This window comes from Mirounga leonina, unplaced genomic scaffold (genome assembly GCF_011800145.1).
Source record: "Mirounga leonina isolate KUSES-001 unplaced genomic scaffold, KU_Mleo_1.0 Mir_200, whole genome shotgun sequence".
NCBI lineage: Eukaryota > Metazoa > Chordata > Mammalia > Carnivora > Phocidae > Mirounga > Mirounga leonina.
In genome coordinates, this window is record NW_023270503.1 from 1002534 (window position 1) to 1015769 (window position 13236).

At 49.7% G+C, this 13236-nt stretch overlaps 1 protein-coding gene and 1 long non-coding RNA gene across 2 annotated transcripts in view; one reads left to right on the forward strand and one right to left on the reverse strand.

Moving 5' to 3' along the window:
• Positions 1–2851: 2851 nt before the first annotated feature.
• LOC118025192 lies at positions 2852–13173 on the reverse strand. The gene is made up of 4 exons (XR_004683252.1): positions 13140–13173; positions 10764–10987; positions 6845–6943; positions 2852–2961 (listed from the first exon to the last, which is right to left on the reverse strand). It is a non-coding gene; the product is annotated as an uncharacterized LOC118025192 (long non-coding RNA).
• The window catches only part of CCDC92B (coiled-coil domain containing 92B), a 7059-nt gene continuing 673 nt past the window's right edge, over positions 6851–13236 (forward strand). The window contains exons 1-3 of the mRNA XM_035027336.1: positions 6851–7016; positions 10506–10553; positions 12901–13236. The exon at positions 12901–13236 is cut by the window's right edge and continues 1 nt beyond it. Coding sequence (XP_034883227.1) covers positions 6887–7016; positions 10506–10553; positions 12901–13236 — 514 coding nt within the window. The 5' untranslated portion in view covers positions 6851–6886. The remainder of the gene's footprint in view (positions 7017–10505; positions 10554–12900) is intronic.

A 13236-nucleotide genomic window follows, 5' to 3' on the forward strand; every position in this document is an offset into this window, starting at 1 on the left:
AAATTTGCAAACCACTGATTAGGATGATCCCTAAGACCCCTCTGAGCCCTGAGTGCTATGATTCTTCTCTTTCTGTGGTTCTTCCAACCCAAAGAATTGTAAGAAGTGGAAAGAGGAAAGAATTTCCTACTTGCCATGTCAGTTCGAGTCAGACAGCTGGAAAGAAAAGTGGGTACTCACAAGCGCCAAAAAAACAAGCAAGAGGTGAGATTGTTTTCAGAAACCAGGAGGCCAGGCCTTAGGGTCAGAATTGTGTATGTTTCAGACAGATGAGAGACATGTCAAAAGTACTTGGAATTGGGACGCCTGGGTGGCTCAGTTGGTTGGGCGGCTGTCTTCGGCCCGGGTCGTGATCCCCGGGTCCTAGGATCAAGTCCCACATCGGCCTCCTTGCTCAGCAGGGAGCCTGCTTCTCCCTCTGTCTCCCTCTGCTTGTGCTCTCTCTGTCAAATAAATAAAATCTTAAAAAAAAAAAAGGACTTGGAATTAACTCTATAAACTTGAACCCTATGTTACAGGTCCTTTTTTTATTTTTAAATAAACAGTTTTTTTTTAAAAGATTTTATTTATTTATTTGACAGAGAGAGACAGAGAGAGAGGGAACACAAGCAGGGGGAGTGGGAGAGGGAGAAGCAGGCTTCCCGCCGAGCAGGGAGCCTGATGCGGGGCTCAATCCCAAGACTCAGATCATGACCCAAGCCGAAGGCAGACGCTTAACTACTGAGCCACCCAGGCGCCCCTAAATAAACAATTTTTAATGAACATTTTTCATCAAGCTAGAAAATTAAAACAAAGAAGAACCTAGGAGCTCCAGGAGAAGGTGGGCAGCAGAAACAATGCAGACTCTGAGGAGGTCAGGACAGTGGACAAAGGCAAGGCAGTCTTCTCACATTAACCTGTGAGGCTGGGCATCTTGGGCTGGATGTGGCCAGAAGATAAAGCTGATAACTCTAACCTTTCGGCTGCTGCCACCAGTCTGGACCAAATCCTCAGGCACAAGCTTCTTCTCAAGCCAGAGGGTTCCACGACTGCATTTCTATGTGAATGTCTATGACATTTCTACATCTTCCTGTCCTGGGCCTTCTGAAGTGCGTGTGACAGCCACATGTGAGAGGGCTGTGTTGTAGTCCCTTTCCCCAACCCATTTCCCACCCTCCCCCAAACAAACTAAACATGTGTAAGAAAGAATATCTGCCAAGATCGTTTGTGACCCAAATTCCTGCCCTGAGAAGAGCAGCCTGCCTAGTTGGAAGCAAATCCTCAAGTCCTTCTGGGAAGGCTCAGAAACAGCTGGTTGGCTCAGCCTCTCACGGTGGCCAGGGTCCAGTCTCCAGGGCTGTGTGGAAAGGGCTTTTCGTCTTCGGAAACACTTGCATTTCAGTGGTTGGGGACAGACATTTTCTCTCTTCCTCATAAGCAGAGGCCCACATGCCCTCATCCTCCAGGTGCACAAAGAACATAGGCACATAGATGCAAGAGAAGCAGGACCCCCCCCACATGCGTGTCCACATACGTGCACTCCTCGAGGCACCCACAGCCTCGGGTATGTGTGCAGACACAGGCACACACATCCCAACCTGCTTACACAAAAGCACAGACACAGCTCGTCTGTTTCTCCTGAATTACGCACCAGGATATTTGACTGCCTACTTAACATATATGTTTCCTGGTTTGGGTCTCTTGAGCATGTCAAATCTAACATGTTTTAGGCTTGATCTTCCCTTCTCTGTAAATCTGCTCCTCCATCAGGCTGCCCCAGCTCCAGAAGCTCACTCACTGGTGCATTCCACGAGTATTTACTGAGTATATTCTATTTGCCAGATACTGTGCTAGGCACTAGGGAATAGGAGGAAACAAAACAGAGTCCTTCATCTTGTGTTGCCAACAATCTGGCAGAAGAAATAGACAAAAAACAAAATGTAGTATATTCATGTGATGGTAAGTTCATGGAAGAAAAACAATGCAGATTAAGGGAATAGACAGTGACAGAGGGTTCTATTTTAAATCAGGTAATCAGAGAAGGGCCCTAAGGAAGTGACATTTGAGCAGAATCCTGAATGAAGGGGAGGAATGGGCCATGAGGGTATCTGGGTGAAGGATATTCCTGGGAGAGGGGACGGCACAAAGTCCCTGAGGCAAGAATGTGTTTGGCAGGTTCAAGAAATAGTAAGGAGGCCAGAGTGGCTGGGGTGGAGCCAGCAGTGGAAGAAGAGGAGTAGATGAGGGCAAACAGAGCCAGGGGCAATTGCATAGGAGCTGATAAGAATTTTGCATTAGGTATTAAGTGTGATGGGAAGCTGTTGGAGGGTTTTGAGTGGGGAGCAGGGAGATGTGATCAGATTTGCTAAAGGAACCCCAGCTCTGCATGGCAAACAAGGAGCAAGACTGGAAGCGAGAAGCCAGTCAGCAGGCTACTGCAGGGTACATCAGAGGTGGGCGCCTGGGTGGCTCAGTCGTTAAGCCTCTGCCTTCGGCTCAGGTCATGATCCTGGAGTTCTGGGATCGAGCCCCGCGTCGGGCTCCCTGCTCAGCGGGGAGCCTGCTTCTCCCTCTCCCCCTCTCCCTGCTTGCATTCCCTCTCTCGCTGTGTCTCTGTCAAATAAATAAAATCTTAAAAAAAAAAAAAAGGACATCAGAGGGATGGCAGTGGCCGGGACTAGGGGGACAGCAACGGAAATGGTGAGAACTGATTGGATTAAGCATACACGTTTGTTTTTTTTTTTAAAGATTTTATTTAATTATTTGACAGAGAGAGACAGAGCGAGAGAGGGAACATAAGCAGGGGGAGTGGGGGAGGGAGAAGCAGGCTTCCCGCCGAGCAGGGAGCCCGATGTGGGACTCGATCCCAGGATCCTGGGATCATGACCTGAGCCGAAGGCAGACACTTAACGACTGAGCCACCCAGGCACCCAGCATACACGTTTTCAAAGGTAGAGACAACTGGATTTGCAGATGGATTGGCTGTGGAATATGAAGAAAGAGAGGAACCAAAGATAACTCTTAAGTTCTTGGCCTGAGCAACTGAGCAACTGAGTGAACAGGCAAAAACCGGTGCCATTTATCAAGATGGTGAACAGTGGGCAAGGTTTGTAGGATGAATCGCAAGAGCTCAGCATTGGGACTTGTAAATTTGAGGAACCCAGTAGATATCCAAATGGAGGTGTTACATAGTCAGTAGAGGGCAGGGGAGCGTTAATGTAGGAGTCAGCATATAAATAGTATCTACAGCCTAGGATTGGACAAGATCACCTGGGGAGTGATTACAGATTAGAGATTAGAAAAGAGGTCCATTGTGAAAGAGGTCTAATGTGAAAAATGAAGAAATGTAGAAAGAGCCAGCAAATGTGCCTTCATACTTGAGTTGCCCAAACTGGAAAACTGGGAGACATCCTGAACATTCACCCTCCCCGTCATCATGACTTAATCCAATCCATTCCCACAGGCTGACATTTCTACCCCCAAAATACACTTGGAACTTCTCCCTGTCTTCACCTCCATCATCTGGCCCAGGCCTCTATCATCTCTCACCTTGACCGCTGCGACATTCTCTCAGCTCACCTTCTGCATCCACTCTGCCCCCTCTAACCCGCCCTCCCCACAGCAGCCAGAATGATCTTTTAAAAGTGCAAATCATATCATGTCCCTCTTCTGCTTAAAAGCCTTTAGTAATTTACCAATCCATTTAGTATTAATCCAAAATTCTTAGCATAGTGTACAAGACTCTGTGCAATCCTTCCCTTGCTAACCTCAGTTCTTGTGACCCTCCCCTGACACCTTACGCTTCAGTCCTCACCAGCAGTAACAATGTCCCTGCTCCCCCAAAAAGACCATGTGAAGCTCTTAGCACAAAACTTGGCACATAGTAGGCACTGAATAAATGTAAGCTATCATTATTAGCCTACCCCAGGACTTTCACAAATGCTGTTCCCTGTTTGGAATGCTCTTCCCTCTATTCTTCTTCTAACTCCTACACCTCCTCCAAGTCTGTATTAGTTTTCTATTGTGGCGTAACAAATTTCCACAAACTAAGTGGTTTAAAATAGCATAAATTTGTTACCTCACAGTTTCCAAGGATCTGGAGTTTGGCATATCTTAGCTGGGTCCTTGCTCAGGGCCTCAAATGGCTGAAATTAAGGCTGGCTGCATTCTCACATCTGAAGGCTCAACCAGGGAAAAGACCCACTTCCAAGATCCCTTAGGTAGCCCATAGAACGGACTTCCTTACAGCTGTCAAACTGCCGTCCTCATTGCTTGCCTGCTGTCTGCCAGGAACCATCCTTCGCCACCAGCAGCCCCTCTCAGGTCTTTGCCCTGTGCCTTCCCTCCTGGGCTGCCTCACAGCATGACAGCTTACTCCTGCAAGGCCAGCAGCACCATTTCTCTCAGGCTTCAGATCTTTTCCTTCAGTACGGGCCCTATGAACCGGCTGCCAGGAATAATCTCTGTTAACTCAATTGATTGGAGACCTTTATTACACTGCAAAATCCCTTCTAATCACAGGAGAGAAATCTGTCATATTCAAAGTCCCACACACACTCAAAGAAAAGGGATGATGCAGGAGGACATATCCACCAGGGGCTGGGAATCTTGGGGAACAGCTTAGAATTCTGCCTGCCACAAAGTCTTGGCTTAAAATCACTTCCTTCAAGAGACCTTCTCTGGCCCCAAATCTAAAATAGGTCCCACTTTGTATTCTTTCACATTACCCTATATGTTTCTTCTATGGTGCTCTTCACAGATTATAATTGTATACTTATTTATATTATTATTTGTTTGATGCATTTATTTATTTGATTCTCTTCATCCTGTGAGCTCCATGAGAGCAAGAATTTTGTTTTGTTCATCACTGTGTCTCCCACAGCCCCATAGTTGGCAATAAGTAGATCATTGAATGTATGAATGAATAAATGAGCAAATCAAGACAAGAAGTAACCTACTCACACACTAGACAGAGAAGTGCTCTGAACTTTTTAATCTCATTTAATTCTCACAACTCTCCTAAGACTGTTACCATTAGCCCCATTTTACAGAGAAGGGAAAAAAGATTGAGGGAGGTTAATTTTCTTCCCCAAAGTCACACAGCAGGTAACCAAAAGACTCAGGATTCAAACCCAGGACTGTTTTCAGTGTGATACTGGGAACCTACTTTGGATTCAAAAGACTCAGTTAGAGAATTGGGTCTGCCACCACTTACCATATGAACTGGCACAAATCACTTCAGCTCTGAGCCTCAGTTTCTTTATTTGTGAAATGGGGGTGGTAATATTTACTGAAGAGTGGTTAGCAGAAGTAAGATAACGTGTATAAAATTCCCAAACATAGCAGATGGTCAGCAAATGTAGCCAGTGGTTCCCACAGGCCAAAGGGCCACCCCCTGCTGAAATGAAAGGCCTCTTTGGTTGGATTAAGGGAGTACAAGGAAAGGGAGCCCAAGAGACCAACCTATGAATGTGAGTTTCTCAGGTGCACATGCTTGATGCGACCCTACAAATGAAAATCTGGATTTGCAGGGACTTACATCGAAGTCAATCTGGAGGGGACCATTTGCTGAAGAGAGCGGTCCATCAACTGGCCTCTCTCTCCACGGCCCAGGGAATTCCTGGGGCAGGTAGAAACAGCTCCTTCAAAAGCTTAGGGAGAGGGGTGCCCGGATGGGTCAGTCGGTTGAGCGTCAGACTCCTGGTTTTGGCTCAGGTCATGGTCTTGGGGTCATGGGGTGGAACCCTGTGTTGGGCTCTGCACTCAGCAGGGAGTCTGCTTGAAGAGTCTCTCCCTCTGCCCCTCCCCCCACTTGCACGCTCTCTCTCTCTCTCTCTCTCTGTCTCAAATAAATAAAAAAATTAAATTAAAAAAAAACGCTTAGCGAGTCCCTGGCAGAAAAGGCATGAACTCTGCCTCCTGTTGCTGCCCTCTGCTTATGCTTCTCCAGGACGGTGATCATCACAGGAGGGACCTCCTGGGAAAGGGATGGGGTCAAAAGGGGGAGGGCTGCAAAGCCAGGGCCCCGTTAGGATTCGGGGGCGCAGAGCTCCCCTCCCTTCACAGTGTCTTATGTGATTCATGGATTCATTTGCATGGGTCTCCTTATCAACCTCTCCCACTCCTCTTTTTTTTTTTTGGAGATTTTATTCTGAAGTAATCTCCACACCCAACGTGGCTCGAACTCACAATCCCGAGATCAAGAGTCGCATGCTCTACCAACTGAGCCAGCCACTCCTCTTTCAAAAAGGGACTCTGCCACCTGCCTTCAGCCCATAGAGTTGGTGTTAGTAGACTATTCATCAGATCCTCCTCCTCTGCGACCTAGAGGAGCCCAGAGTCCTGATTTAAGGTTAAGTCGGAGAAGTGGAGTTGAACTGGGAGAGGGTGTGCTCTAACCATCATGCCAGTCTACCAGCTGGTGGGCACCCTTGACCTGGGATGCTGGCGGGATGGGTTTTTCCACTCCATAACTCCCTCAGTTTAGGCACGAGAAAACCAAGAGCCCAGAGAGGGAGAGGGCTTGCCCAGAGCTGGTGAGGAAGCAGGCTACAGCCTGCCTCTGTCTCTCTTCACTGACTTTGCGGCTTCATTCGTGCTCCTTTCTAAGAAGCAGATAGGCTAAAGTTACATGCAGGCAGGGGCATGCAGCCATTTCCCTCCAGGCCTCTGGTTCTTCATCTGTTAAATGGGAATAACTATACTTCCCTGACAACACATGCGTGACGCTTTGGTGAGTAAACACGGGGGAAATGAGTGCGGCCGTAGGACTGTCTGCCTGGTGGCGACAGGAGCCCCGACTGCGAGAGACTCTGAGGGATCTGAGGGTGGGCGGGGCAGATGGGCCCACAAGATGTGGGTTTACCTTATCATCTTCCCCCCAGGCGGGGCCCAGGCCTGGGTTGCCATGGATACCGTGTCCCTGGAGCATCAGATCCAGAGTGTGCAACGCCACATCAGCTTCCTGAAAAAGGAGCAGATGGCCCTGCTGCGAGACCTGCACCTGGAAATCCTGAGGCTGCAGAAACGCTGTTCAGGTGAGGCTGGAGGGATGGGGGGTTGGGGGGAGGGGTGGGGGGCAGCTCATGGGAGACCCTGACAAGTATCAGGACAGCTGAGAAGTTTGGCCTGTCCTCCTGGGGAGTGGGGAGCCACTGAAGGTTTCTGAAGAGCATCATGCTGCATTACGAAACTCCAAACTTAGCAGTTGTATGAAAGATGAATTGGAGGGGAAGGGAGACAAGGAGGCTAGTGATGGGGCCGATGAAATGGTCCGGGGAGAGATGAAAGGGGTAGAAAGGGGAAGACTGGTGGGAGACAGGGTGAAGGGAAGGACGTGGCAACCGATTGGATTTGTGAACAAGACAGAAGGAGGCACCAAGAATGAAGCCAAATCCCAGGCCTCATCTCTGCTCTTGGACCTCAGGCTTCAGCTGCCTGGCCCTCTCAGAGGCTGGGCTCCGGCCCAAGTGCTCACCCAGGCTGAGTCTCCAAGTACAGGCTTTAGAGTCCATGACTCATAGAATGTGTCAGTTGGAACAGCCCAACATCTTCATTATACAAGTAGGTAAACTGAGATCCAAAGAGAGAGAGAGAGAGTGCCACACAATATGCTAGTGACAGAGCCAAGATTAGAACCCAGAGCTCCAGACTCTCATCTGTGCATGCCTCTGCAGCTTTCTGCACACTCCCTCCCCAAGATGCTCTGACTTCTACCTCCCTTCCAGCCTCTGCTCATGGGAGGCCCCCCATTCTCTAGAGGGAAACTGAGGGACCTGCCTGGCTTCTCGTTCTGTGGCATGCGACGCTGGTCGTCCTGACTCTCCACCACCACACCCTCCTCCGGCTCCATATACAGATTCAGCAGCTACACTCCTAGGCCAGGCTCCCTGCAATCTCCCCTGAAGCCGGGATGGCAGAAGAGGCCAGCCCAGGGGGGAGGGATGGTCCACACCAACTGCCTGATGCCCTTGCCTGATGCATTTTTTCATTGCAGTGGCAACATGAAAGGAAAATCAGAATGAGTGTACCCTAAGACCCTACAGCTCTTGCTCTAGTTTCTTTTTGCTTTGCCCTAATTCTGAAGACCTGGGTCCTTCCACTCAGGACATAGGCCAGGATCCCAAGAAAGTGTGATAGGGCTGGAACAGCCCCCACCACCCTTTCCAGCTGGGTATGGGACTGCAGCCTCTTGGTTATTGATTAAGGAGATAAAAATAACTCTGGGCTGGCCTGGAACAGCCACTCTTGGGGCTGAAATAACTGAGTAAGGCCCTTCTTCCAAGGGGTGGAGGAGTGAGGGGAAGGGAGCAGAACAAAGATTTTTTCAAGGAGATTAAACAGGGACTCAGAGGGGCGCCTGGCTCTTAATCTCAGGGTTGTGAGTTCAAACCTCTTGTTGGGCATGGAGCCTACTTTTAAAAAATAAAATTAAATAAATAAATATATATATATATATATATATATATAGGGGCGCTGGATGGCTCAATTGGTTCAGTTGAGTGTCCAACTTGATTTTGGCTCAGGTCATGATCTCAGGGTTTGGAGATCGAGCCCCGCAAGGGCTTTCCCTCAGCCTCTCCCCTGGCTTGAGGCCTCTCTCTCTCTCTCTCTCAAATAAACAAGTAAATAAATAAATAAAATCTTTAAAAATATATATATAAATAAAATAAACCGGGGCTCAGAGGCTGAGAAGGGGATGGGAGAGGGGATGAACTAGTGTAGGAACCAAGCGGGCAGGGCTTCAGAAAGAGCCTGCAAACAAGGGGTGCCATTCAGACTGAAGAGGTTTAAGAGATGGGTGGGTGTATTCTGGGTGGTGGGGCAGCCTGGATGATAACAAGAACTGCCCCATGTATTCAGCACCTACTCAGCCCTGGGTTGGGCCCTCTGTTTATTTTCTCTAATTTAATCCTAGCAATAGCCCCTTGAGAGGCAGGTGTGATTTTGTCCCCATTTCACAGATGAGAATACTGAGGCTCAGAGAGGTCCCATTCCTGGCTCAAGGTCACATAGGGTATCTGATCTCACTGCATGCTCTTCTAAAGGTGGGGACTCTGGCCAGAAGATGGGCAGGGAGATCTGATGGATGGGGGGAGTGGAGCCCAACTAAGGAGTCTATCTCCCCTCCCCCAACTTCCCTGATTAAGGGTGAAAACACTCCCCTGGGAGGTACTGGCAGAGCCAGATCCCTTGGGCTACCCAGGGGCCTTGCAGGAGGGGCCAAGTTGGCTCCAGGAAGCCCTGGAGGATAGAGGCATCAGGGTCCTCCCTGGGGCTCCAGGAAGGAGGTTCAGACTCAGGTCACAGCAAAAGGCCCAGGTACCCTGGCTCTCGGTCTCCTAGCAACATTTGGCCTCCCAAGGGAAGAGCCAGTGAGGAGGGGCAGACAGAGGGCCCATAAGGCTAGACTTTCTAGGTGCTGCTGGGCATTGATCCCAGAGATTTGCTACCTTATCCCACTCCCAGGTTCACACCTCCTCCCTTTAGGCACCAGATCGCATCCCTGCAAGTACACACACTTGCTCCAGAGGAGATGCCCTCTGTCATCAGCTGCTGCCGGGCTCCCTCCTGCCCTTTTCCCAGCTCTTGAGCTGTGGTGGATTTGGGGGAGTTGGGGTGGGGCTGAAAAAAATGATCAAACTCAGCTGGCCGAGGGATGGGGCATTCTGGGCGGTAAGAAATGGGGACTGGGAAGACAGGGAGGCACAAGGGTGGTGGCTCGGCTGCCAGCACCCAGGAGGAAACCTCTCTTAACATCAGCACCCTTGGCGGGCTGACCCCGCCCCCTCAGCTCCAAGGCAAGTGCCATGTAGGCCTTCCATCACCAGGTGGCGCTGTCCTCCCTAAGGCCCCTCTCCTTGCCTTGTGAAACATGGCGGAAAACAGGGCTTGGAAAGGAGCAGGGCTGATGTTCAGAAAATAACGCAGGCACAGCAGTACTGGCTGTGAAAACAGTGAAACGCATGTACCCTATTGGTAAATAGCTACTGCCCTGAGTCCCGCTCCAGGGCCCCCAAGCAGCCCAGGACCCTCCAGCCTTCCCACATCCACCAACTAAACCCTAACGGGGCTGTGCCCTGCACAGCAGGGGTCCTCCAGAGTGGCTCTGATTGGCTGTCACGTTAGATATTTGTAGATCACGTTGGGAAGGAGCAAATACTCCCCCAGCCCCCAAAGCAAGCCAGGCTCCTCAGTGCAAGGGTTGAACTAACCTCCAAATGCAGCCCATGGCGCTTGCACTAGAAAGTTCTCTGGGCTTAGAATCAGGCCAGTCAGGCTCAGGCTGTGCCTTGCACCTCTCTTCATCTCTTTCCCTCACTGAACCGCAGTAAAATAGGTATGGGAGGTGGTTTAGATGGCTTCTAAGGATGCTAATATTGCCACTTTTACTGAGTTGTGATTCCCTGATCTCTCTCCCTTCCTCTCTCTCTTTCTCTCCGTATGTCTCTCTCATACACCACACACACACACACACACACACACACACACACACGACTGCCTTTTCTTTTCTCTCCTCCCCGCAGAACTGACTCGTGACCTGGAGATGAGAGAGGCCCAGTCTCATCAGCAAGGTAAGAGAAGGATGACTGGTGGGGAAATGCCATGTGGGCCCAACAGGTCATCTTTTACCCACCACTTAGTAGGACCCAAGCCTTCTCTGTCCCCAGTCCAGACATGGGGGACAGCCACTCTTCAGCTTGTTAAACAGAGTGTAGGATGTCAGCCCCATTTACCTACTCATCTGGGTGACATTGTACAATGAACAACCTGCACCACCATACCTTGTATCCGTGTCTCTGTCCAAAGTAGGAAAATGAACGCAGGAAGGATATGGTATCCAGGAAGTCCATCTCGTCGACTTTACTCCTTTCTATGACCTACCTCCCTAATCTTTCCCATCCTTGCACAAGTGATTTCCATGGTCAGTGTCCACACCGTCCAAGATGCTAACTGTTGAGATGCAACACAATGGCAATATGGAGTCCATGACTTGAAGGAACTTCATCTAGATGAGAAAAAAGAAACACATGTACATCAGCAAATCCTTCATTTTACAAAAGCAGGACTTCTTGCCATTGTAGCAATTCCGCTAAAATATTTGTTTACAGATTATTACTTCACCCATAAAATGGAGGGTGGGGGGAGATGATGTTCAATGAGCATAGAGTTTCAGTTTTGCAAAACAAAAAAGTTCTAAAGACCTGTTGCACAATATGAGTTTACTTAAAACTACTGAACTGTACACTTAAAAATGGTTAAGATGGTAAACTCTATGTTATTTGGTTTTTGCTACAATTAAAACTTTTTTTAAAGGGGAGGGGTTCCATTGTGAGATCTTAATCACCAAAATTATATGATCTCTGAGAACTGGGACTGGGTGTCATCCATTGTCTCCCGGTGCAAGACATGAAGAGGGACTTGGTAAATGCTTAATTTAAAATGAATCACCATGCAGTCTTTCTTAGCCGGGAGGAATTTAGCAGGGAATGGACTCCCTGCCATCGATGTGCTGCTTATAGATCAAGAACGATATACATGACCAAGACTTAGGCATGGAGAAAGCTGAAGTTTAAGGTAAAATGTTGAGAGCCCTACAAATTGCTTTGCATATTCACACATAAAGATTTAAACATTTATAGACTTGAACGAATTCTGCCCACTTCTTTAAGTGGCAACCAGGGGCAGCCTCTTCATGCCTCGGTACTTGGAGGAAGGGGGCATACATCCCAAACACCAGTTCTGTAACAATAGTAACCTTCACCCCACCTACTATCCTTCCTCTGAAAGAGTTTCTGGGGTCATCTGAGCTCAAGGGTTAGTTAGTGTCCTGTTTTGTTTTTTTTTTAATCTTCTCGCTCAGTGGATTTGAGCTCCCTTTCTTTGTCCCCCTACCACTTGCTGATTTTTCATATCCTTTCCCGAGTCACCTTTTGCCTACCTTTTGTCACCTTTCAGCTATCTCTGTCACTACAATCACACACATGTGTTAATCCCAGGATATGTTTCCTGCTGAAATGGAGCTCATGATCCGGGAGACAGGGGTCCTCAACTCTGCGGGTACATTAGAATCACCTGGGCACATTGAAGAGGTGCCAGTTCCCAGGTCCAATCCCAGAGATCTTGATTCAATTGGTCTTTGTTAGGGCCCAGGAAACGATTTTTTAAAGCTCTCTGGGTGGTCAATGTATATGTCCAGTGTTGAAACTCAGTGCAGTGGGCAAAGGCAAACAATAAATAACACACATAAATTACAAAATGTAGCAAATGCTCTAGGAAAGAAACAGCAAGCTCCAAGGCAGCTGATTCCCCTTTCCTGCCCACATTCCCAGGTCCCAGGTCTTTCAGTCCCTCACTGTTGCATGTCTCTCCTCCCCTGGGAGACATGTTCCTCTGTGCAAAGCACCCTCCTCTCTAGCTCTTCACTGCTTAACTCCAACTCATTCTTCCAACTCCTGCTAGCCTAAGTGCTCTTCTGTTGCAAAGCCTGGTTAGGTCTCCTGTGAGTCATGGCACTGGCACAAGTCACAGATGCAACCTCACAGTCATTTGTGATTATGTATCATACCTCTCCCACTATGCTTGCTGTAAGCTTCATGAGGAATGTTTTATTATCCACCATATCCCCTATGCCTAGCACAATGCATATAGTTAAGGGTTCAACAGATATTTGTGGGGTGCATAAATGGTCGGGGAGGGGTTTGCATTTAAGCTGAAGCCTGATGAATTAGAGAGGCCAGAGGGTAGGATAGGTGCCAGGGCCCTGAGGCAGAGAAAAGGAAGGCCAGCGTAGCGGAGGAGTGGGGAGGGAGTGCGGGGCTCGGTAACGTGGCTCGGCGAGCTGTGCGGGTCGGCCAGGCGGAGGCCATCACCTCTCCTGTCCATCTCCCTCCCTTCCCCCCCCCCCCCCCCCCCCCGCAGAGGCGGCGTCCCGGGAGCTGGAGAGCAAGTGCCGCGCGCTGGAGTCGCAGCTGGCCGCGCGGATGGCCGCCAACGCCGAGCTGCGGCGGGAGGTGGCGCAGCGCGAGGCGCTGGTGTCGGCGCTGCGCTGCAGCCTGCGCGCCGAGGAGCGCCGCTTCCTGGAGGAGCTGCGGCGCCGTAGCCATCGTGCCACCGTGCTGGGCACCGAGCTGCAGAAGCACACCGAGGCGGCCGCCTACCTCTCCTGCCAGCTGCACGCGGCGCGCCAGAGACTGCAGACTCCGCGCCCGGGCGCCGCCGCCGCCGCCGCCGAGCCCCGGCCCCGCCGGCGCGCAC